Genomic DNA, 26,454 nt, shown 5'->3' with positions numbered 1-26,454 from the left:
TGATTGTTCGAAGCCCCTGGTGACTTGTAAGTGATGACGGCCTCAGTTCATGCTCTTAACTGTTACATGTTTCTTCTCTTTGGGTCTGAAAATTAGAGCAGCCTCTATACTTTCTATCACATATTAGCTTTTCAGTGCTTTCATTGTAATATATATTCTCTTCATTTACATGCTCCTTGAGGTCATTAACCTCTTTCTGGAGGTTAAATGGGCCAGGAACCACAGCTACCTGTTTTACACACATTACCTCGAAACTTCACAATACACCAACAGATTGGATTATTATCCTTACTTTACAGCTAAAAAAAAAGGTTATGAAAGAAGACCTAGGTTCCAGATCTTCATGAAGATTCTGTTCTTATCATAAGGAGATGGACCTCGGGGAAGCCATATTAAAAATAAATTTAAAAATGAAGATCCACGTTTGATCTATAACCTGACATCTCCCCTGCAACTTGGGAGTATTCTTGGATTTGGGAAGACTGGGGTGAGATCCCGCACCATAGCAGCAAGCTCTCGCTATAGATATCTGTATGATCGGCCACTCATTGACTAGGGCCTGCTTCACCTACTCCCTTCTCACATTACTGCCCTTCCTACATACTTGGCCCCGACCCAGCTGGTGATTGTTCTAATCTATTAGAATATCTCCACCTGATAGCTTTTCAAAGGGGTGGTGAGGGTCATGCCCCTTTGTTAGTTTCCCTGGTAACCCATGAGCCAACCTGACATCAATTCCCTCTATAAGTGGTAACCTCCCCCTACCCCCGGGAGGAAAAGCTGCCGCCAAGTCGAGCTCTGCTCTGCTCTGCGCTGCCGCTGTTTGCCGCACAGGGTGGAGTGTCACTCCAGGACCTGGCTTCAGACATGTAAGTTCCCCCAATCCATGGAACCATTGATGTCTCTGTCGCTGACTCTGGCCTCTTTATTCGGTCTCGAAGCTGGGCCAGTACAGGCCTTGCAAGCCTGTGGAGTCCAGCCCAACAACTGGTGGAGTAGCCAGGGGACTGAGGAAACTCCTGTGAGTGCCGAGATGTTGGGAAATAAGGACGGGGACTGGAAACCTGTGGGAGCGTCCACTAACGGGGGGGGGCCCAAAAGTTCCAGGGGGCATCCTGGGGTGGCCGTCCACTAGTTTGTGGGGCCCCGTGGTGGCTGTTCTTGATGAGTGGGGGGCGCCAAGTGAGTACGGAGAGCTCATAGACACCCCAACGCTCTTGGGAAGATGTTGGCCACCATTATGCTACCGAATTAAGTCATAGGGACCCTGCTCGGGCCTTAGCCTGGCCAAGGCTCTCTGCCTCGGCAAGGCAGTGTTCTTTTTCCATTCGAGTTCGAGTAGGTAAATAACAAAACCGAAGGTGAGAAGGACAGCAGCACAAGCTTTATTCAGTGGCCAAAGAATGGAGAAGCTGGAACTAAGTTTACAGATCAACTTCTCACCCACCTGGAGAGAGGGATTTAATTTTAAAGAGTAAAGACAAAGGGAGGAGGATTGAGGCTAATGACAGGGACGGCGTATGTGTTAATCTACCAGGGAAGGGACAGGGTTTATTCTGAGGGAGTGGGGTGCCACCCCCTTTTTATCCTCTTTTGGTCCTTAACGTCCAATCATGGCCTCTGGTAGATGTGTCATTTAATGTGCTCATGTGTCATTTAATACGCTAATGTTGTAAAATCAATGTATAATGAGACTCAGGGTCTGTTGGAGGTCAGATTTGTCACCATCTTGGTCCCAGCTGGTTCCACCTGGGGTTTTTTGTTTGTAGCTTCCTTATCTCTGGACCCTTTAACTTAAGGATTTATGTTAACTCCTGCTAAAGGTGGGGAGGGGGGTTGGCAGGTTTTGAGCAAGGATATTCCTGCTAAAGGTGAGGGTTGATGGGTTTTGAGCAAAGACCTGAAGCAGCTCTGGCAACAAATACCCCCCTTTCCTTGTTGTTGCTCCTCATTCTTGAGGGGCACTGCCCTTCCTACATACTTGCCCCCGACCCAGCTGGTGATTGTTCTAATCTATTAGAATATCTCCACCTGATAGCTTTTCAAAGGGGTGGTGAGGGTAATGCCCCTTTGTTAGTTTCCCTGGTAACCCATGAGCCAACCTGACATCAATTCCCTCTAAGTGGTAACCTCCCCCTACCCCCGGGGGGGAAAAGCTACTGCCAAGTCGAGCCCTGTTCTGCTCTGTCCTGCTGCTGTTTGCCGCACAGGGTGGAGTGTCACTCCAGGACCTTGCTTGGGCGAAAGTCTGTCTTCTGAAGCTGCTTCCTGTTGAACATGGGTGCAGTTTTCCCCTGGATTAGAGGAGCAGAACTATTACCTCACTAGCCTAAAATATGTGATTGTCACCCAGCTGCAGTCCCAGTTGCTGGTACCGTTGTGTTAGTATCATCTGAAGTTTGATGGCTTCAAACTGTTTGCTAATGAAGTTGATAAGGCAGTTAAGGAGGCAAGGCCCAAAAGTAAGCAGGAGGATAATAGCAATTAGTGGGCCTAGAAATGGAAGAAACCAAGTTAAACTGCAGAGGCTCTGTTTGACCATATTCTAGACAGAGCTTGGATCTGGACCTCATGTGCTATATCTATGTAATCACTGAGCTTGCTCATATATCTTTTTTATGTTTACCTCAATGTGACCAGAGTTATTAACATGTGCAGCATATTAACACACACACACCCCTACCGTTTGTCAGCCAGGAGATAGTCAAGGGCTAGCCTACTATCAAGACAACGTTTGCTAGTGAGTCCAAAGAAGTTTAGAGTCCTTGTAAGGCATCCCCTCTATTTTTAGACATGTCCTCAAAGGCCCCGTGTGAGATTTTGTAAAGTGATTTCATGGTAAGTGAAACCTCCCCAGGGGGCCACCAGTACAAGAGCAAATCCCTACTCCTGCCAGAATGAGTCCTATTGCCCTTTTATATCGGGGCTGAGTGATATTAGGTTCCGACACTAGGTTCCGCGAACTTAGCTGGCCTAGCATCCACTGTCCCCCAAATTGGGCATTATCTAAACAAGGATAGGCTAGACCCCATCCTGGAGAAGGGAAGGAGGAGTTGGGGTTGTTCTCACGGGGCAATTGGTTTATGCTCGGGCCACAAAGGAATAGGTACCCAGGGGGAGCACATGCCTGGTGCACTTCTGAGGAGTTGAACCACCTCCCTAAGTGGCTAGCCCAAGGGGGGGTTTCCTTGCAGTGTGGGGAGAAAGGCCCACCTGCATAGCAGGCGTCACTGGGGGATTCTTAACTAGTGGCTTTTCCCCTGGCCTCAGGAGGGCCACATACTAAACGCCAGACGATGGGCATTTTCCCTCCCCAATAAGTGCGTCTCCCATCTGGTTCTTGTGTGTATCCGTGGAATTAGTCCAGAGGGCACCAATGGGCGAGTTTTCCATAGGCGTCGATCCCAGGGCACTTAAGTTGTGGGGTAATGGAAGAAGCATTGCTCAGAGTCCAGTGCAGCCCCAGTGTGTTATTGCCATTTCCTCCCTTAGGTAGGGGCATTTGATAGGGGCAGTGGCAGCAAGACTGGTTAGAGCGATGGCACGTCAGAGTGCTTTGTGCCAGGCCCTTCGGGAGGGGCCTCCCATACATGATCTAGTATGGGCTTAACCTGAGCTTTCCTTTAGGGGCTGTTTGCATTCTCAAAAGTGCTATGGGGAGAAGGGAGACCCAGGGCTGATGAATCTCTTGACATAGTCGACTAAATTTCTTTTGAGAGTTTGATTTGTTCTTTCTGCTTTTCCTGAGGATTGTGGTCTCCAAGCGGAGTGTAAACTCCATTTTATTCCTAGGGTTCTAGAGACTCCCTTAGTAATTTGAGAAGCAAAGGCGGGCCCATTATCACTTTGAGTGGATTTAGGGAGCCCAAATCCAGGGATTATTTTCTTGGGCCTTAGAGACCTCCAAGGCAGTCTCAGTTCGGATGGGGAGTGCCTCCAACCAGCCGGAGCTGTCAGTCAAAACCAGCAAATATCCAAAGTTTCCTCATGGCTGGGGCATGACTGTAGACAATCTTCCTGTCTTGACCTGGTCATGTGCCTCTGTACTGGGTGGAGGTCACTCCCTTGACCTTGGGGGGGGGGGCGGTGAGTGTTGGAGTTATTCTGGAGGCCGATAGGGAAAGTTTCAACCACCTGTTTAAGGAGACTTCAGAAGCTGGGTGTAGTCATGGATTTGATGAGCCATTGATACAGGGCCTCCTGCCCATAATGTGTGCTCTGGTGAGCTTCCTGGAGGGCTTGGAGTGCGAAAGCTGACGGAAAGAACGGCCGCCCGTGATCCTTAACCATCCATCCCAGGTATCCTGGGCCTTTAAAATAGCCCCATCTCAAAGACTTTTTTCTTTCTTTTGGGGTGTACATGGGACTTTAGGGTCTGGGGGAGCCGGTAGGAGTGAAGTCTGTCCCCACCCTCTGCTGTTTGTTTTAGCTGCCGTGTCTGCTCTGTTATTGCCTTTTATTATTTCTGCTGCTCCCTTTTGATGGCCTCTACAGTAAATAACTGCCGCCTACTTTGTCGTGTTGCGTAATCTCCACCCCCACCCCACCCCCACCCCCGCCCTTTTCATCCGTTTATTTCCCGAGGTCAGCGTTCCTCTCTCCTTCCAGATGGCCCCATGGGCGTGTAGGATTGAATAGGCCTATTTAAAGTCACTGTAGATATTGACGACTTTCCCCTTCCCCAGTTCTAGTGCTCTGATTAGGACAGTTAATTCGGCCCTCTGCGCAGAGCAGCCAGAGAGCCAGACTTTAGCTTCCACCGCTTCAGTGATGGAAACCATCACACATCCTGCCTCTGGTTTTCCCTCTTTCACAAAACTGCTTCCATCAGTGAACCGTTCCAATTCTGCATTCTCTCTAGGGGAGCTCTTTAAGTCAAGCCTGCTGGAGTAAACCTGTTCTGTAACTTCCTCACAATCGTCAGTTAATTTTGGACTTACCTGAGGTAGCAAGGAGGTGGGGTTAAGGATGTTCCAGGTCCTCAGAGTCACAGGGGGTTGTCTAGAAGCATGGCTTGGACTTGGAGCCTTTGACCAGGGGTAACCAATCTGCTCCCCTTTCCTTTAGGGGGGGTTGGAGGTAGTGTGGGCTCCAGATGGTCAGGGGCTGTCCGAAAATTAATGTGTTAGTCTCTCTGAGAAGCTGAGCAGTAGCAGCTACAGCCTGTAAGCTTGGGGCCCTCCTTTAGCAGTTTGGTCCAATTGTTTAAAAAAATAGCCTGCAACCTGAGTCAGAGGTCCCAGTTTTTGTGTAAGCGCCCCAAGGGCCGTTCCTTCCCTCCCACGTACGTATAAGCAGAAGGAGCGGCTCAGGACGGGTAAAGCTAATGCTGGGGCTCCCGTGAGATGGTTTTTCAATTCCAGGAATGCCTGGTCACAATCGGGGGTCCACTCAACAGGGTCAAGGTCCTTCCCTTTTAATCATACAAGGGCTTAAAAGTCGGGGATCCATACGCAGCAGAACCCAGCCATCCCCAGGGAATCTTGGCGCTGTTTTCTCATACGAGGGGGTGACATCTGGCAAATCGATTCTTTCCTTGGATAATGTCCTGTGCCCCTTTTCTATTCTGAATCCTAAGTATTCTACCCGCTGGAGGGAGATCTGGGCCTTTTCCTTTGAAACTTTACACCATCTCTCAGCCAGATGACTTAAGGCGTTAACTGTGTTATGGTGGGAAAGCTCTTTGGCAGGGCTGGGGATTAGAATGTCATCCACTATTGAAGTATAGACCCCTGTTCTAACTCAGGGTCATCAAGATCCTCAGATAAAACCTCTCTGAAAAGGGTGGCGGAATTTTTAATCCCTGGGGCAGAACTGTCCAGCACAATTGCTTTCTCAAGTTTCCAGAATCCTGCCATTCAAGTGCAAAAGTGTGTTGAGATTTCAGGGCTAAAGGCACACAAAAGAAGGTGTCTTTTAAGTCTAATACTGAATACCAGATCCTCTCGGGGTTTAAGGTAGAGTGTAATGGGCACAGGTTGGGCACCATGGGGTGAATTTCCTCCATAGCTTCATTTACAGCTCGAAGGTCCTAAACTAGCCTGTTTTCCATTTGGTTTTTTTAATCGGCAGTATCAGAGTGTTGCAAGGGGACTGGTGGGGTCTAAGGAGCCCTTGTTTGAGTAGCTTTCTATTACAGGCTTAATGCCCCTAAGGCTTCTTTGCTTAAGGGGTATTGTCTTTTATTTGGGTGATTGTAGCCAGGTCCCAGCCTGACAACAATTACTGGTGCTCTCCGGGCTCTGCCCGCAGTGTGGTGTCATGGGCCCAAATGGAGGTTTTAATCTCCCCAAGGTTAATTGAGCCATTATTCTTGGCAGAGGGCAGTAGCGCTAGAGCTACAGAATGGCAGGGAGTTCTAGGTATTTCAATGGGAAGGTTTTTGTCTCTGAGATAAATTGTAGCTCCTAATTTATATAGTAAGTCTCTTCCTATTACAGGCATTTGGGCATTCCGAGACACATAAGAAAGAGTAAGATAACATTTTCCCTTCCAAATCACACTCAAGGGGCTCTATAAAATTGTGCTCCTGTGGCTTCCCTCCCACTCCCATTATCTTTATCTTTGGTCATTTTGCCTTGTCAGGTATTCAAGACTGAGTAGGTGGCCCCTGTGTCAACTATAAAGTCAAACTTTTTACCCCCTAAGTCAGGGTCAGCCAGGCCTCCTCGGGGGCAATTTCCAGGGCACTCTGAGGAGATCCTGGGCCCTTCAGTCCTCCTTCTCTTTTATGTGTGCTACCAGTGAGGATGGACCAGGACATGGTGGTCCACTTAGTATCCTTCCGAGACATTTGGGGCCTTCCCCTTCCAGTGGCCCTCCTCCATGCAGTGTGCCCACTGATTGGCTTGAAGCTGTTCTCTCCCTTGTGCATATGGTCTTTAAAAGCTGGGGCAACTCGTAGACATCACAGGGTCCTTTGGGGAGGGGGACGTCATCCTTGGGAGGTCCACTGACCCTGAATCACTGAGGCCAGAGGACTGACAGCTCGTTGCTCTCGTGTATCTCCCTTTGCATCAGCCTCCGGATCCCGGTTGTTGAACCCCCAAGATGCTGATTCTGCCAGCCGGGAAGTGGATGTGGTGGGCTCTATCTCCAACTTTTGTAATTTTCTCTTAATGTCTGGGGTGCTCTGGGAAATGAAATGGGACTTAAAATGGCCTGCTCTTCCCCTGACTCCAGCTTTACATTGTGTAGCTCAGAGGCACTCTCTTAGGCACTCAAGAAAGGCCGAGGGATTTTCCTTCCATCCCTGGATGACTCCCTGAACCCTACTCCAGTTAATGGGTTTCTTTCCAGCTGAATGAATGCCCTTAAGAATCAAATCCCTGAACTGTGTGAGGTGCTGCTGACCGCTTTGCTCTTGATGGTCCCACCCAGGGTCCGTGTCAGGAATGGCCTGGACTCCGGGCTGGTATACGGCATGCCCCACATTATTTTGATTGGTCTTATCAGCTTCCTCCCTTGCATCAGTTAAAATCAGTGCCTTTTCTTCCCCAGAGTATAAGATGCTTAGGAGGGTTTGGACATCTGCTCAAGTGGGATATTCCCTGGACTAAATTAAGGACTCCCACAGGGTCTTCCTGTAAACCCTTGGATCGATCGATCCTTCCATTTGTATAGATCTGAAGAAGATAAGGGTACATAAATGGTGGTGAGTCTGCCCTCTCCATTGGGGGCCTCCTGAAGGGGGACAGCTTGTTTATTCCAGTGGGCTGGTACTGAACGCTGCTGTGGGTGTGCATTGGACTAGTCCCTGAGGGAGGCCCACTGAGAAATGAAGGTGGGAGAGTCAGGGAGGGGGGCTCACCTGTTGGGAGGAGGAGGGGGCACCAGGTAGGGAAGTGGTGAATTTGAGGGAGTGGAGGACGTTGGGGATTCAGGAGAGGTAGGGGTAGATGTAGATGACTCAGGAGTCTTGGGTGAACTGTTGGAAGGTGAGGCAGCTATCCTTGGCAGAGGGAGGAAGTCAAGTGGATCCTCAGGCTGAGATTCCAATGATGGGAGAGTGATGTTTGAGCTATAGCCTCACCATTTTTATGGAGGCCCTTGTTTTGGCTAAGTGCCATGAAAAATTGGACATAGGGGATCTCATCCTATTTTATTAAAAAATTTTTTAAATTTTTATTGGAGTATAGTTGCTTTACAATGTTGTGTTTCTGCTGTACAGCAAAGTGGATTAGTTATACATATATCCACTCTGTTTTAGATTTCCTTCCCATTTAGGTCACCACAGAGCACTGAGTAGAGTTCCCTGTGCTATACAGTAGGTTCTCATTAGTTATCTATTTTATATAAAGTAGTGTATATATGTCAATCCCAATTTCCCAATTCATCCCACCCCCCCTTGCCCCTCTTGGTAATCATAAGTGTTTTTTACATCTGTGACTCTATTTCTGCTTTGCAAATGAGTTAATCTGTACCATTTTTCTAGATTCCACATATAAGTGATATTATACGATATTTGTCTTTCTCTCTCTGACTTACTTCACTCTGTATGAAAGTCTCTAGGTCCATCCATGTTGCTGCAAATGGCATTATTTTGTTCCTTTCTATGGCTGAGTAATATTCCATTGTATATATGTACGACATCTTCTTTATCCATTCCTCTGTCTATGGACATTTAGTTTACTTCCATGTCCTGGCTACTGTAAATAGTGCTGCAATGAACATCAGGGTGCATGCATCCTTTTGAATTATATGGTTTTCTCTGGATATATGCCCAGAAGTGGGATTGCTGGGTCATATTGTAGCTCTATTTTTAGTTTTTTAAGGAACCTCCATACTGTTCTCCGTAGTGGCTGCACCAATCTACATTCCCACCAACAGTGTAGGAGGGTTCCCTTTTCTCCACACCCTCTCCAGTATTTATTGTTCGTAGATTTTTTGATGATTGCCATTCTGACTGGTGTGAGGTGATACCTCATTGTAGTTTTGATTTGCATTTCTCTAATGATTAGTGATGTTGAGCATCTTGTGGTTTTTTTTTTTTAGCCATCTGTATGTCTTCTTTGGAGAAATGTCTATTTAGGCCTTCTGCCCATTTTTTGATTAGGTTGTTTTTTTGATATTGAGCTATATGTGCTATTTGTATATTTTGGAGATTAACCCCTTGTCAGTTGCTTCATTTGCAAATATTTTCTCCCATTCTGAGGGTTGTCTTTTTGTTTATGGTTTCCTTTGCTGTGCAAAAGCTTTTAAGTTCAATTAGGTCCCATTTGTTTATTTTATTTTTTTTTTGTGGTACATGGGCCTCTCACTGTTGTGGCCTCTCCCGTTGCGGAGCACAGGCTCCAGACGCGCAGGCTCAGCGGCCATAGGTTCACGGGCCCAGCTGCTCTGTGGCATGTGGGATCTTCCTGGACCGGGGCATGAACCCACGTCCCCTCCATTGGCAGGTGGACTCTCAACCACTGCGCCACCAGGGAAGCCCTATTTTTGTTTTTATTTTCATTACTCTAGGCAGTGGATTGAAAAAGATCTTGCTGTGATTTATGTCAGAGTGTTCTGCCTATGTTTTCCTCTAAGAGTTTGATAGTATCCAGACTTACATTTAGGTCTTTAGAACATTTTGAGTTTATTTTTGTGTATGGTGTTAGGGAGTGTTCTAATTTCATTCTTTTACATGTAGTTGTCCAGTTTTCCCAGCACCACTTATTGAAGAGGCTGTCTTTTCTCTGTTGTATATTCTTGGCTTTGTCATAGATTTGGTGGCCATGGGTGTGTAGGTTTATCTCTGGACTTTCTATCCTATTCCACTGATCTATATTTCTATTTTTGTGCCAGCCCCATGCTGTTTTGATTACTGTAGATTTGTATTATAGTCTGAAGTCAGGGAGCCTGATTCCTCCAGCTCTGTTCTTTCTCAAGATTGCTTTGGCTATCTGGGGTCTTTTGTGTTTCCATACAAATTGTAAAGTTTTCTGTTCTGATTCTGTGAAAAATGCCCTTGGTAATTGTTAGGGATTGCATTGAATCTGTAGATTGCTTTAGGTAGTATAGTCATTTTCACAATATTGATTCTTCCAATCCAAGAACATGGTATATCTCTCCATCTGTTTGTGTCATCTTTGATTTCTCTATCAGTATCTTATTTTCTGAGTACAGGTTTTTTTCCTCCTTATGTAGGTTTATTCCTAGGTATTTTATTATTTTTGATGTGATGGTAAATGGGATTGTTTCCTTAATCTGATCTTTCGTTGTTAGTGTATAGGAATGCAAGAGGTTTCTGTGTATTAACTTTGTATACTGCAACTTTACCAAATTCATTGATGAGATCTAGTAGTTTTCCAGTAGCATCTTTAGGATTTTCTATGTATAGTGTCATGTCATCTGCAAGCAGTGACAGTTTTCTTTTCCAACTTGGATTTCTTTTATTTCTTCTCTGATAGCTGTAGCTAGGACTTCCAACACTATGTTGAATAAAAGTGGTAAGAGTGGACATCCTTCTCTTGTTCCTGATCTAAGATGAAATGCTTTCAGCTTTTCACCACTGAGTATGATGTTAGCTGTAGTTTTGTCATACATGGCCTTTATTATGTTGAGGTAGGTTCCCTCCAAGCCCACTTTCTGGAGACTTTTTATCATAAATAGGTGTTGATCATCCCATTTTTCTTTAAACACTGGCAATAGAGGTCCATTTTAGAGTTCAGAGAGCCTTTGGTTGGCCAACTTTCTCTATCCTCCAATTTACGTCGGGGCCATATGGTGCTGCAAAAGAAAATAAGCTGTCTCTTTGTTAGTGGGTGGTACTAGAATAATTTCCAGTTACAGAGAATGCACCCTAGTGGCTCTTTTGCCAGGATAGAGGCTTGGTTACCCATATTGGGGAGTTGTTATTTTTAGTCTGTTTCCAACTTCTCAGTGGTCTCTTCCTAGGGTTGGTGGCAATGCAGATCCCACAAGATCTGGCCCACACCAAGCTGTCTAGGCGCTCTAACTGAAATCTGAACCAAATCTTTGCAGGGGCTGAAAGGGGTGATGCTGTCTAAGAGGACCTTAGTTATAAAGTCCCCTCGTAAGTCAGCAACTAGATGTTCCCAGACCCACCATGGGGCTGGAGGAGATACCTGATGTGGGTGAGTGCTTTCAGTGAGCAGCCCGCCGAGATAGGGTGAAGGGCGAGTGGGAAATAAGGGTTCTCTAATCAGATAAATTGCCCAGAGAGCCTCTCCAGCAGTCAAGGAGGCTTGTTCAAAAAGGGCTTGTCCCTTTTCAGTTACGGGTAATCAGGTAGGGAGACTGAACGCACATCTGGCATGTGTCCAGTTCTCTACACTCTCAGCTACAAGGATCCACGGACTTTCGACAGTGTGGGGGTCCTCATCTTCCTTCCCCAGCCAGGCAAAGTGATGTTCCTGAAATCTAGCAAAAACAAGGATTTTTAAAGGATCTGTCTCAGAGGAGAGCTCCCTAGGCATCTGTGATGAAGGGTAGTGTGGAGAGACCTATCTGACAGAGACATATACCCTGCCTTCGGATGGCAAGTTAGGGCAAGATGAACCAACACAGAAGACATGCTCTTGCATTTTTTACTATACCCTAGAGGTGGGAACACCTCAGGGGTGGGGCTGTGAGTGCTTTACGGTGTGCCTGCTTACGCGGACATTTGCTTCTGGCCAGCAGACTGCCTAATGATCATCTACCCTGGTCCGTGACCAATTTTACTTTCACGGGAGTCTTTTTGGTGGTGAGTCTCCTAGTGGCCTTTAAGTGCCCAGCCTGTGCCCACAGATGCAGCAAGTATTGCCAGGAGCATTAGGACAAACAAAACCCCATAGAACAGAGATTGAAGATTCACTTGCATCAAAAACAGAGACTAGGGCTTAGGTCACACACACAAAACAAAGAGATATTCTTACTGTATGATGCCCTCTGGAGGGCTTCATGTCCAGTGCAATCCCCTTACAGGGAACTGGTACAACCAGATGACCAGTTGTATGTCACCTCGCCCCTCACCAGAGGACTGGCTCAATTTAGACAACCAACCACCCAGTCCAGTTCTCTAGACAGAGGTCTGGCTCCAACTAGATGGCCAAGATGCTTTCCCTTAGCCAGCTAATCCCTACAACCAATCTTGGCTTTATCAGCCGAAGTGTGGTCGGGGCCCCCTGTGTCGGGTGTCCCTTGGACACTACCTCAGTCGGTAGCAAGCACCCTTGCTATAGATGTGCTAGGGGAGGGGATGTCTACCTGGGGAGCACTCCACTTGGTCCTTGGCAGCTTTTCGATCTCAGGCTAAATTTAGGAGCCCTCACTGGCCCAGAGGTCGCGAATTGGGGCCAACTGCCCAGTTGTTTAGCCAGCTTTGTTGGCCCTGAGTCAGCGAGTAAGCCCTGAGTTACCTGATGGAATGGGCCCCACGTTGGGCACCAACAGTTGTTACCAAATTAAGTTGTATGGACCCTGCTTGAGCTCTAGCCCGGCTGAGGCTGTCTTGGTAAGGGAGGGTTCTTTCTGTTTGGGTTCGAATAGGCGAATAACAAATCTGAAGATGAGATCCACACATTATAAGCTTTATTCAGTGGCCAAAGAATGGAGAAGCAGAACTTAGTTCACAGATCAACTTCTCACCCACCTGGCGAAAATTATTTAATTTTAGAGTAAATACAAAGGGAGGAGGAGTGAGGCTGATGAAGGGGAGGCGTCTGCATTAGTCTTCCAGGGAGGGGGCATGGCTCTTCCTGAAGGAGTGGGGTACCACCTCCTTTTTATCCTTCTTTTGGTCCTTAATGTCCAATCATGGCCTCTGGTAGATGTCATTTAATACGCTAATGTAGTAAAATCAACGTATAATGAGACTCAGCGTCTGTCGGAGGTCAGATTCATTGCTATTTTGGTCTCAGCTGGTTCCATCTGGGTTCTTTTGTTTGTAGCTTTCTTATCTCTGGACCCTTTAACTTAAAGATTTATGTTAAGTTCTGCTGAAGGTGAGGAGGGGGGCTGGCGGGTTTTGAGTAAGGACAGTTTTGCTAAAGCAGGGGTTGGAGGGTTGTGAACAAGGACACTCCTGCTAAAGGTGGGGAGGGGGGTTGATGGGTTTTGAGCAAAGCCCTGGAGCAGCTCTGGCAACAACTACAGTGGGGAAAAAGGTTAGACAATAAGATGGTGGCAGCAAGCTGTGGGTTGGCTATTGCTTTTTATATTAAGAAAAGCCACAGAGGCTGAGCTAACAGCTGAGGTGAAGGTTAACTTGAATGCTGATTCATGTTCCTCTGAAAATGAGGCATGTGAACGTGAGTGAATGATACGTATTGTCTATTACTGTCATTTGTTTAAACTGAATTGGCTATTTAGGGGAAAAAAATCCCTGAAAATGTCCAAGATGGGACTCTTTTGACATTCTAAAACTGGTTTTTTCATATGCCCTTAGAGAAAGTTAGCTTTCTAGAAGGAATTGATATTTCTTGTGCCTTTGAGATGTAAATGATCTATCTGGGCTCTCAGAAACTTTAATCATCTGATCCCTGAGAGTGAAGAGAAAAAAAAAAAAGAGACCATTTTAAATGCTAGAAGGAAAACTGTGAGATCTGTCTATATAGATATACATATGTCCATGTATTCCTTATAAATATGATGTGTCTCTGCCTCCAAATGACATTACCAAGACTGGTGTGTGGATGAGCTCTATTTATTTGGGTTAAAAGAAAATTTAAGCACTTATATAAATTCTCAGAGATATAAAGGAAACTAGCCATAATGAATTTCAGGTGCATATGATCTGGGAAATATTCACTACTGAATGAATACCTGGTATTAAAACTAGTTTAAGCTTGTTGGTTTCATTAATATAGGCTTATCTTTAGAGTTATGAATGTTAAGTATAATACTGTTGTACCTAGGTTTACTAGAGGTCAAGTAAGACCTTATATCTGTTGCGAATTTGTCAGCAAGTAAAATAACTTGATATGATGACATTTAAAGCAAATGTAAATGAGGTAAGAGCCTCTAGGTAAACTCTATAGGAATAATCATGTTTTTGGAATGTCTGTCTAAAATAGTCTGTCCAGATTTGGGTATCTTAAAACTAAACTAAGTTAAATGAAGAGAATTCATTGACTATCTGGGTCACTTCAAATAGGATAAAGTACTGGAACATTAACTGCTGGGTGTGTCTAAGTTACCTACTTTTGCCTTCTTAGAATAGGAAGACTAGGGCATAAGTCTTGCAATCAGGAAATGTGGGGATGACAAAACAGTCCACAATTACCTGCTTCTTGGTTTTTGCCAGAGATTAAGGCTTTTCAGGGTTAAGATTACAATCAGTTATAATTCTAGTTACCGTAGTAAAGTTTCTTTATCAATTACATTGTAATCGGGTGTTTAACCATGCCTTTTTAAGTCTTTTATAGACAGTTGTTGTACTCTGATGTTTTTGCAAAAAGTGCTTCATCTTCAAGAAAGTTCATAAGAAGAACTTTTTGACAAGTAGAGGTCTCTGATAAATTTCAGATCATACTGCTGAACTGGCTAAAAAATGAGAGAATCCTAATGGAAAACCTGATGGCTTCATAAAAAGTTAATGGAAGGATTGGTTACTGAGTGAACTGGTGAATATCGTTAAAATTTTTATGGGTTTTGTCTGGAATATTACTAGATTGATCTGTTTTCTAGATATAGGGAAACCCTTCCCCTCAAGTTAGTTATGACTTACGGCAATTTGGTAAACTACACCTGTGGGTAGAACTGAAACGTATTTCTTTTCTCTCTGCCTGATCCCTCCAGAAACTGGAGACTCGTAGTTCTGAGCAGCCCAATCAGGTGAATGGGAAAGACTGTCTCCTGGCATGTACAGGAATCTCGATATTTTGGGGACCTCCACACTGAGGTGTGGAGTCTGATGGCAGGCCTTTGGCATGGCTTTCCTGGCTTTGAGAAGCCTTTTGGGAATTCAGTCTGAGACTCCTTCTGAGGAGTTCCACCACAGCCAGTTAGGAGGAGCCTATGTGGTCCACTGACCAGACTTATTTTGCAAGCAAATTAGTCTTGATTTGATTGTGTCTGGTGGAAATAAGGGTAGTTTTAGAGAGAAAAATATTATGTTTCAGTGGATGTTAAATTCTAGTTCTGCTAATTGAGGTCTAGATTTATGAAAGTTATTGCATTAGCCACACTTTTGTCCTGATGTTCAGGAGGAAAAGAAAATTACCTAGTTATTAGAGTATAACTACTCATGATGTGTAACACTGCTTGCTGTAAGTCTGCTTGTGTAACAATTCAATAATTCGTAAAATGTATAGCCTCGAATTCTGCATCAGCTACCTCTGAGCTTGTTCATGTCTCATCAGTTTTTCCCCAACGTGGATATCTAGGCAAATATAAAGGAGGTCTAACACAAAGGGACGTGATCTGGACCTAGGGCAGGCAGGCAGCATTCACCCTGGCTTTGTGGGATAGGTACTTTGGGCTATCGAAAGTCCTGCAATCAAAAGGGGAAATTATGGAAAAATCTTCACATGTGGAGGTATGGGAAATCATTCAGGTTTACACATGGTTTAACTTAAACTTTACTGAACACAGTGGCCTGTTGTGTGGCCTACTGAACATGCGTTGCACATCTACTTTGGCCACTAAGGAGGGGAATGCATTTGAAAGTCAAAATGGAGTAGCTGTGGTTGTTACAACAAGGGTAAAACTAGGTGGTTATTGTGAACATGATTTTAGACTCATTCCTGTATTACTGAAAACGTGAGTTTTCTGAACTGTACTGCAGACCAGGACAGAAACCACAGGCGCTCAGAATGCAGTTACTGTTTGTATATTGCTTAATTGTCATGATCTCCCCTGTGTTAGATGGCTTACATTTCATCCTGAGCAGAGGAAGTCTACTCAAGGGCTGAGCATCAACAATGGCCTCACTGTGAAATGAGTCTAATTGCTGGGTCTACAGTGAGATACTGTTGGCGTCTTCCTCTTCCTCTGGACTTCCATGAAAAATTGACCCAGCTAATGCAACCGTGTGGGGATGACTGACAATGGGGGGAGGGAAAGACTGACCATCTTCCTGTCCTGCATGCCAATATGTCACAAAGACCCCTGTCAGTAAATGTTACCATACCACGAATCAGACGTTTTAGCAGGGTGACTGCCTGTGAGCCTCCCTGGACTGTGCAGCGTGGAGTGGAATAGGCTGGCTTCTGGACACATAAGTCCGACTAGTGGGATTATTTTTTGTTTGGAAAGACCTAATGGGTCCACCCCTAGTGGCACTGAACATAACATGGGGTGGCACACTTGTAACTGTGCTGACTCCCGGCTAGGCCACAGGAATGTTTTAGAGCTGGGCCTTCCCCTCCCCATGAGGGTGCGTCTGGGTCTGTGAAAACCAGGGGTGGCCTTACCTTTCTGGTAACTGGATAGGGCGCAGCTACAATGACTCCCTCTCCATTGACCTGGTAAGTGCTTGGCTCCAAAACTGCCCACGTCCTGGCGAATGACTGTTCTTAGCATACTAGGTACTATCTTGCTTTCGATTCTCTTTGGCGGCAGCTGCCTGTACTGTATCGTGGTATCTGGTTGCAGGGCCCCCACCCACCGGCCACCGCCCCCACCCCTGCCACATACCTGACCCCAGGAATGTCGCAGAAGAGGGCTGGACCAAGATTGTTAGCGTTGTGCAGGGTACGCAGAGGGGGAGCGTATGAGCAGGCCGCCCAAGGTGGCTGATCTCCTGCTCTCTGTACGTCCCCCGCTCCACCAGCGCCTGTCTCGCCTACCCCCTACTCACATGACCGCCCTTCCTACATACTTGCCCCCCGAACCTCGCAGCCGGCGACTGTTCTAGTCTTTAGATTAGGACAGCTCCACCTGATAGCTTATCAAAGGGGTGGTGAGGGGCCTGCCCCTCTGCTCGTTTCTCTGGTAACCGATGAGCCACGTGACATCAATTCCCCCTATAACTGGTAACAGCCCCCCTCCCTGGGAGCAAAGACTGCCACCATGTCCTGCCTGCCATCAGGCCCACGTGGTGGGGTGTCACTCCGGGACCTTGCTTCATATGTGTAAGCTCCCCCTATCCGTGAAATCATTGACGTCTCTGTCGCTGACTCCAGGCTCTTTCTTCAGTCTTGAAGCTGGACCTATACAGGCCTTGCAGGCCTGCGGGGTGCAGCCCAACAATATCCAAACTGTGCCAACCAAAACTCCTCTTGCCAATTGTTTCATCATCCTTTAATCCTGACTTTACGATGGCATCGATCAAAACCATCTGTGAATTTTATCTGCAACACAGAACACTGCATAGAATCCCAGACTCTCGGGGTTGGTGATACCTTAAAGGTCACTTAATTGGTGATACCTTAAAGGTCACGCAAGCAGACTTAAAGCAAGCAGTGTTACACATCATGAGGAGTTATACTCTGTAGTAACTAGATAATTTTCTTTTCCTCCTGAACATCAGGACAAAAGGCTGATCAATTTTCGTCCTCCCTTTAGATGGCTTGGTTTTCTTTACTTGTGAGAAGGGAAAACTGAGAACTTGTTTTATTAAAAAAAAAAAAAGCATAGACATAATAAGGTCAAATCATTTGTGTAAAACTGTCAGAAAATGCAGGAAGTTGTCCACATTATATTTGGCTGTGGAGAGCAAACCATACGTATACATGGCATGTCAACCCTGACTAGACATCAAATATCAAATTATGTAATGCAACTGCTCACCATAAAAGCTATGCAGAGTAATAAATTTTTTTTTTTTTTTTTTTTTTTTGTGGTACACGGGCCTCTCACTGTTGTGGCCTCTCCCGTTGCGGAGCACAGGCTCTGGACGCGCAGGCTCAGCAGCCATGGCTCACGGGCCCAGCCGCTCCGCGGCATGTGGGATCTTCCCAGACCAGGGCACGAACCCATGTCCCCTGCATCGGCAGGCGGACTCTCAACCACTGTGCCACCAGGGAAGCCCAGTGATACATTTTTAATGTTTTATTTTGATATAATTTTATATTCACAGAAGTTCAAAGAACTGTTTACTGTTTTCCAGATTTACCATTTATTAATATTTTGCTGCATTTGCTTTATCATGTGTTCTTTTTCCCTGAACCACTGGAGAGCATTTTGTTGACATCTTGTCTCTTTATCTATAAATATTTCAGTGTTTATTTCCTAAGAACGAGGGCTTTCAAAAGAACACATTTTTTAAATCAAGACATAAAGTTAACATAACCATCAGAATAAATTTTTTAAAATGTTAACTACAAAGAAAAATACTCTGCCTTCGTTTCACACAGGAGGAAAATTTTGGCCTGTTTTGCTTACTATGATATTCCCAGACTCTACCATAGGGCCTGGCACACAGCCGCTCCTCAATAAATACCTGTTAACATCTTAGTGTGACGGTGTGATACTAGATTAACCACATTTCTAAGCAAAGTATCTCTAAAATAAAGCAAAGGCAACGACAGCAAAATATGCAGTCATTTCTTTACTACCAATGATTTGTAATTCCCCAGTTACAAAAAGAGTAAAAGCCTTCTGATGTAAAGGACTGACGGGAAATTACCTTTTTAAGATGAGACAAACAAGTTAGAGCATAAGTAAATGGGACTTTGTTGGCCCCCCTCTGCGCCACTCTGGGGACCTGCTGTCTCTTCACAGGTAGCGGTTTCTGATGTATTCTCGGTACATGGAGGTGTCTTCTTTGCCCAGGGGCTGCATGATACCTTGACTGGCCTGGATGTGGGCTTGGAAGATCTCTGTAGATTTTCTGTCTACTTGAGGAGGCTGAACTTCATAGATGTTGTCTTGGGAGAAAGCTGAGATAGGTGTTCTATAGAAGAGAAGCGAGGACAGAGCTACATTAAAGAAAATAAAGGACCATAGGGACCTTGACCTCAAAAGCTCTTGAGAGCCACTGACCTTGAACGAGTGAACTTAGTAGTAACAAGTGGTGCTAGTGACCTCCCTGTTCCCTGTCGGTTGGCTTCCTCCTCTGCCTGAAAGAGCAGGACCCGCACTTGCCCAGGGAGCCTTCCCTGGCATGCAGGCTGGAGGGGCACCCCTCCTCTGTTCCCGCAGCCCTGGGCACACCCACGTCTGTGTGCCCATCTGCCTCCCTCACATGACTTAAGTAACCTGAGGTAGGGGCTGTACAGACTTTTCGCTCTCTTTCCTTGGTACCTGGTATGTACTCAATAGTTTTCTTAAGTAGGACTTATTAGTAGGAATCGGTGAAGTAGGGGATACTAATAATTCCTACCTCATAGGTTGATGGCAGGAGTAAATGAGTTTATATCTGCAAAGTGTTCCTTTAGCATAGTGCCTGGCACACTACTAGTGCTCAACAGAAGTGTACTATTGTTAGTAATTACCAGTGCACAATTCCTTAGCTGCAATTCTGAAATCCTAAAAGCTGTAATAACCAAACGTTACTTTGCCAGCAAAACCCGACTCAGTTGAAACTCATCTGGTGGTACAACATACAGTACTCGGCCCACTTCATGTGAATATTAATGTGTTTATTTATCAGCCTCAGATCACACTGGGGATGTTCTTATAAGGTATATGCCAACACCCTCAAAATTCTGAATTCTGAAACACATCTGGCTTCAGATTTTTTGGATGAGAGTGTACATCTGTAATAGGCAGCTTCCTTCCTTTCTGGGATGATTTGAAAAGCACCCAAGAACCTCTCTATTCAAAAATATCCTTCCATTCCCACCCCACCTAGACTGCCATAGTGCTTGAAATTTCCATCCACCCTTGGGGAAGGCGCTGTCTCCAAAAAAGGCCTTGTTAAAATGCAGCTGGGTGCCTGACACGCGCGTAACTCATCGCAGCGTGAGCACCTGCTAGTTGTTACCTCCTTGGCTGGGGGCAGGCCCTGTAGGGATGAATCAACCACCAAGTCAGGTGTGCTGCAGAGTGAGCGTGTGTGGGAAGGTCAAGAAGAGGCAGGCCATGGGTAGGCGACGATGGTACGCTACACCCTGTGAGGGACTGGGGGTACAACGACAGCACACTCCCCCACTTAGCCCAGGGCTGGCCCTGCGGAGGAGTGGGGGGTTGGTTCTCCACATCAGGGTACCAAGACCACAAAGAGAAAAGATCTGGAGAATCTATTCTGCTGGGCTGGGACCTCAGTCTTGCTCATGTACATCTTATCAGAGGACCAGAAAGGCATCCTGGACGCCTGGCTGTTTGGTGAGCTGGGACCCCTGGAGCTGGGGGGGATTCCCTGCAGTCAGAAGCAGAACTGAACCTCAGACCCAGCTAGGACTGTACTTGCAACGTCAACATTTTGTGGGACACTAGGAAGGTGCAGTGAGCGACACACAAAGGGAGACAAGAGTTGTCCAGTAAAACCCTCCACCCTCATAGGATGAGTTACAATTACACTTAGGTCTTTCTTACTCTCCTAGAAAACAGTCAAGGTAGCTCCCTGTACTCTGCCTTTAGAAAACTAACACATCCTGCCTTGGCTGGAGACTCTGCTTAAAATCGCTGTGAAATAAAATACAACTAAAGGTGGAATATTCTTTCTGGAAGTCAACCTTAATTGTTTTGACCTTGGGGTAATATATTTAAACTCAAATTTGGTAAATGGCTTATGAAATACTCATTTTTCCAAAGCACTCTAATAATTTCACATGATCTTAGACTACACCCTTATTTAAATAAATAAAAACCAAAGGATAGTAATTTACTCGAAGTTTAAAAAAAAAAAAAGACCCAGGTGAAAGAATCCTGAGCTGAGTCAATCTGAATTCCAGCTTGGCAGCAGTGCTTGTCTTCAAAATACAAAAGTAACGTTATAATTACAAATGGTTGGGATGATTAATATATGAACTCCTCTCAATTTTCCCTCACAAAATCATAGCAACTCTTCAGTCATGTACATAATTCAAAGCAAGATGCTAGAATTCTTTAACGGTTGTTAATATTCAGGGTCAAACCATTTTAACCTGAACACTTAAAAAGGAGGCTTCATTAGCGGTTTTAGAGATTGTCGTCAAAGTGCCGGCCACAGCAACTCCTGGACCACACCATCCACACCTGTCTAGTGTCTACACCCTCCATTTCACAGATGAGACATTTAAAGTCAATTTAAAAATGGGACTAATGGTTTCTGTGCTTTGAAGCTAGACCTCTGCCTGCAACCCTGTGTGCATTAACCAAGAGCTTTCCAGCAGGCATCACACCAGAGAGATACCATCTGGGAACTAAACCTTAATGCAGCTGAGAAAAGGAGAATCCAAGTCATCAAGTCATTGTTTTGTCCTTTAGCAGCTCAGCTGAATACACGGGTGGGCAGGCTGTAGGGGGAACAGCAGCAGGGCTGGGACAACCATGAACAGGGCCACAGACCAGCCACTTCCACCCACTGCCTGGGGTTTCTTATCAGTAAATCAATCAGGAGTCCTCACCCTACTTCTCAGTAAACTGCTTCAATGCCCCGTGGAGTAATGAAAAACCATTACAAACACTCTAAATGTGAAATGTCAACATCAGCCTTAAATGGTATCAGACTGAGTGGCAGGTGGATTTAGGGCTTCAACACCACCTCACTGTGGTGTTGATTTTGCTACTTGCTAAAGTTTGAGAATCTTTGGTCTAAGGAGACCAAACTGTAATCTAAAATGCTAAATAAAATCTTATTTGTGGTCAGTCAACAGCATTGAACATTTTTAAGTAGAAACTTTCTTCTGAAATGATATACTACCACTAATCCTACATTGAGCAGGCACCATTTAACACTTAACTGTAAAGACATGAGGAGCAATATTACATTTCCTAATGTCCTCACACTTGATTTCCCCGTTGGCTTATGCAAGGCAAGGAAGAAATACAAAAACATCCAGGACCCTCACAAGGGGCTGCTGGTGGGCACCTTGTCTCTGAGGGGCACTGGAAAGAGATGGAGGTAACCCCAATAACACTTCCAACACTACATGTAATAGTCTTTTTATTAGCTTAGATGGCATTTGTTTCTGGGTGAAAAGACCAGTGTTTAAACACTAAATGATGTGGAAATTGTAAGGCTACTTTCTTTTATTCATTCCAGTAGAGAGAGAGGGCTTATTATTGCACTTTCATGGTGGAAGAAACGTCCGACATTTCTCTCCTGTCCATAAACAGAATTTTTGTTTTCAGCTTCTCCCCATAGTCCTCAAAGGGATAAGACTTATTGTCCTTAATTCAAATGCTAGTAGTCTTTTTGGAGATGAATTATTATAATTACAAATTTGCAGACTCATTTTATCTACAAAACCTAGTCCCATCTTCAAGGAAGCCTCTGTATTTCCTCTCAAGGAATGTTGCGGTCATCTTTAGTTCATTTATGGGCTCACTGTACTCAACACCAAGGATTGATGACACTTAGCCTTAACTGCAGTTCCCATTCACAGAAGAGAAACACTTTAGGCAGAAATTCATTAGACACACTACATGTTTTTAAAGAAGATCCTTACTGGTGCCCTTTTATGCTCGCTCTTAAATGTGTTATTACTCGTTTGGTTATAATAAGACCATGTCCTATGGTAATGGTATCTTACACTTGGATGCATAACGAAAGTTTGAGTCCCTTTAAAAGTTCAATTCCCATTGAGGGTATTTCTGACTTATACATATTGAGTACCCAATAAGCATATGTTGGTTTGACAAGAAAATATTTAATTGGTCAGACTGAAATGTCTTCTGGATTTAGTAATGATATGACGATTTGTGGTTGGTGATAGAAGAACTAGATAATACTTGTATAATTTCAATAATTTTATACATGTGATACTTTTCCAATATGTTAAAATCTTATACTTTTTCTAGGATGAGCATTTTGGCACACACCAAACCCATTTGGCTTTTCCAGAAAATTTAGTAATGGTTCTTTTTTTTTTTTTTGCGGTACGCAGGCCTCTCACTGTTGTGGCCTCTCCCGTTGTGGAGCGCAGGCTCAGCGGCCATGGCTCATGGGCCCAGCCGCTCCGCGGCACGTGGGATCTTCCCGGACCGGGGCACGAACCCGTGTGCCCTGCATCAGCAGGCAGACTCTCAACCACTGCGCCACCAGGGAAGCCCTAGTAATGGTTCTAATCACAGGATATATTTCCCTTCCTGGTGATCCCTTCTGTTGCTACCACAAACTCCAAGTTTTCCCAAGTTGCTGTTTTCACATCACCAAATGGTTCTGTTGGTTCATGACTGTGTGACAGGATCAAAAGAATATTACAGGGCTTCCCTGGTGGCGCAGTGGTTGAGAGTCCGCCTGCTGATGCAGGGGACATGGGTTCGTGCCCCGGTCCGGGAAGATCCCACATGCCGCGGAGCGGCTGGGCCCCGTGAGCCATGGCCGCTGAGCCTGCGTGTCCAGAGCCTGTGCTCCGCAACGGAAAAGGCCACAACAGTGAGAGGCCTGCGTACTGCAAAATAAAAAAAAAAAGAATATTACAGGTGAAGAGGCCCTTATGGAAGACCCTGACCAATAGCCTTATTTGCAGATAATGGTCAGCATTAGGTCATTCTTCTCATTACTTTCCTCTACCTTCTGCGAGAAAACAATCATTAGGGCAGGATCAAAGTTGAGCAGATGCTCCAGTCTCAGTGGGGTAAAACCTCAGCTAAATGTCTTAATAGCACAAGTCCTTTATTATTCTATTTGTCTTTCTGCCGGCTTTGTAATTTCTATTAAGCAACAAGGGCTATTATTTCCTAACTGGCAGAGGGGCCTACGGCACACATTGCCATGCAATCATTTAAAAAAAATTATTTTATTTTTATGGCTGTGTCTGGTCTTAGTTGTGGCACGTGGGATCTTTTGTTGTGGCGTGCGCGCTCCTTGTTGCTGTGCGCAGACTTCTCTCTTGTTGTGGCATACGGGTTTTCTCTCTCTAGTTGCGGCACACAGGCTCCAGAGCATGTGGGCTCCGTAGTTTGCAGCGCACAGGCTCAGTAGTTGTGGCATGCGGGATTAGTTGCCCTGTGGCATGTGGGAATCTTAGTTCCCCAACCAGGGATCGAACCCGTGTCCCCTGCATTGGAAGGTGGATTCTTTACCACTGGACCACCACGGAAGTCCCTGCAATGATTTTCTCTCTTTCTAGCTTTTAATATTGTTTAGAGCCTTTAGCCCTCAGTTTGTGGGTGCCATTCTAACATCTTTTTGTGACCATCCATCGCTTCTCGTTACTTCCCTTATTAGGTTGCTTGTATCTTTCCAACAAAGTACTCATACACTGAAGTCTAGTCACGAATCTATTCTACTAAGATGATACGGTGAGAATGTGTTTACTTCATGTTAAAAAATCAAGATAATGCTACATATTCCTCCCATTCAGTGTACAAGTATAGACACCTAAGTCCAAAATGTAGCTCTCAAATCATGCTTGTCCAATATGGTAGCCATTAGCCACATGTGCCTATTTAAATTAATTAAAATTAACAATTAGCTCCTCAGTAGCACTAGCCACATTTCAAGTTCCTGATAACCACATGTGGCTAGTGGCTACTGCATTGAACAGTGCGGTACAGAACATTTCCTTCATCACAGAAAGTGCCACTGGACAGACTGTTCTAGAACCTCTTTCCTGCTATTTTTTTCTCAGAAATTCTGCGTATCTCTTTCTAAACTCATTGCCTTAATGTAATATGTCCCTGCATAGCACTTATCACTATCTGATCTTTTATTTATCTGTTTATATACGTTCCACGATGTGAATTCTATCTTGCTTACCTCTTTATCCCCAATGCCCGGAAGAATCTTCGGCATACAGTAAGTGTTCAATAATTACTCCCTGAATGAATGAATGGCGTCTGTTTAAGGAAGATGATTTTACCTTGGCTTTCTAAATTCAGAACCTGAAAGCAGTGTGATTTGGATTGCTCTAGAATCTAGAGTCTAGATGACAGGGAGGTAGGATTTCCAGCGGAAGTCTGGCCTCAGATAACCATAAGGTGGACGGGGCACTGAGGGGAAGCTGAGGTGCTTTCTACCAGGGCCAAACTATCCAAGTAGCTCAAAAAACAAGGCTGAGGCAGGACGGGTGCGTTCTAATCCCCCTTTAGAGGTGAGAAAACAATGACTCAGATGAACAAACTCACTAAATGGCCTGAAATCAAGAGGAATGTGTCAATCTTCAAACCACCTCTAATAAAACGAAACAAAAGGCAAAACAGTCCCCATATCCTGGGATTCTAGAAAGCAGGCTCTGCCTATGTAATTTGCTTTCATACATCCTGTCAAGCCAGTTTCAGTGTTGGAGATATGGGCAAGCACATTTGCTGCCTTCCACACATACGCACTGCCCCGACCCCCCAACCAAGGGCACTTGCGTGTGTCTTTGGGTAGACATACATGACATCACAGTAAAGGCAACAGGCTTGAGGGGCAAACACTTATCCATGTATTAGGACATGAAGCCATGCTATTAGCTGCTGATGACATTCTAAACATCATCAAGGTAAAAAAAAAATTTACTTTTTATTCCTGCTAAGACAGCAAGTCTATATAATACACACAAAATGCTACGAACCTAATGCATGATTTCCCCAAAGTCCAATTAAATTTTCAGTCTTGTTATGCCATTGAGAGCTAATGAGCGAGATACAGAATAGTGTATAAATCTGATTCCTTCAAATCCAAACAAATTCCAAATCCTTTGAGCAGCTGCTATTACAATAGGATGACTGAACCGTCCTCCAGCAGAGATACTGCAAGAGAGGTTAGAAATTTCACAAGCAGGTTAAAATGCATTAAAGCAAATATGACAATAATGCCAGTCCCTAAACAACCCACCATTAGAAGGAGCAAAAGGGGTGATGAGAAGGAACTCAAGAATATAATCGGTGATGATGGAACATAAAATGTACAGTCTTGTAGACCAGGGGTGCAGGCAGCCCTGTCTGTATATAAGGCCCTTCAAAGGCTCAGCAGTAAGGAATCTCAGCTGCTTACTGTAGACTAGGTCTTTATAGATTTTGACAGGAGAGGAGTATGTCATTTGGTTATGGAGTGTGAGGACAGCAAAACTCTTATTGTGTGTGTTTCTCAAACACTTATCTGCCTTCAACGTGTCAGGGAGCCATGTCAGTGACAGGCCAGCCAGAAAGGCACTGCAGTCTCACAAAAGTTAGGATTTAATGCCTAAGCCTAAGCCACGCTAACAAGAGAGAAAAGTTATTTATAGATCAAAGTACACAATGACCTTAAGATATCAAAGAAATCCATGCCTGTGAATGTCTAAGGCTGCTAAACTCTTTTTTTTTCTTTTTAAGCTTTACTGAGGTACGATTGACAAAAAACTATCTTGTGAAGACTTATTTTTCATCAGATCAACTAGATGAAAAAAGTGTCTATGTATGTATATACACATACACATGTATGTTATGTACAGATATATTTATATGTAACAGTTATGCTTATATATACTAATATATACATATATTTTCTTCAAACAACGCTGAGGGAAGGGCTGTGTGTGTGTGTGTATATATATATATATATCTCAATACTCCCCACAGTGATATACT

At 44.8% G+C, this 26,454-nt stretch overlaps 1 protein-coding gene across 1 annotated transcript in view; it reads right to left on the bottom strand.

Annotated features, from left to right (window-relative positions):
- Positions 1-17,831: 17,831 nt before the first annotated feature.
- Positions 17,832-26,454, bottom strand: part of FIG4 (FIG4 phosphoinositide 5-phosphatase) — a 137,038-nt gene continuing 128,415 nt past the window's right edge. Inside the window, exon 23 of the mRNA XM_030882838.3 lies at positions 17,832-18,763. Within this exon, the coding sequence (XP_030738698.1) occupies positions 18,586-18,763 (178 nt within the window). The 3' untranslated portion in view covers positions 17,832-18,585. The remainder of the gene's footprint in view (positions 18,764-26,454) is intronic.

This window comes from Globicephala melas, chromosome 14 (assembly GCF_963455315.2).
Source record: "Globicephala melas chromosome 14, mGloMel1.2, whole genome shotgun sequence".
NCBI lineage: Eukaryota > Metazoa > Chordata > Mammalia > Artiodactyla > Delphinidae > Globicephala > Globicephala melas.
This window is presented reverse-complemented; position numbering and strand designations above follow the sequence as displayed.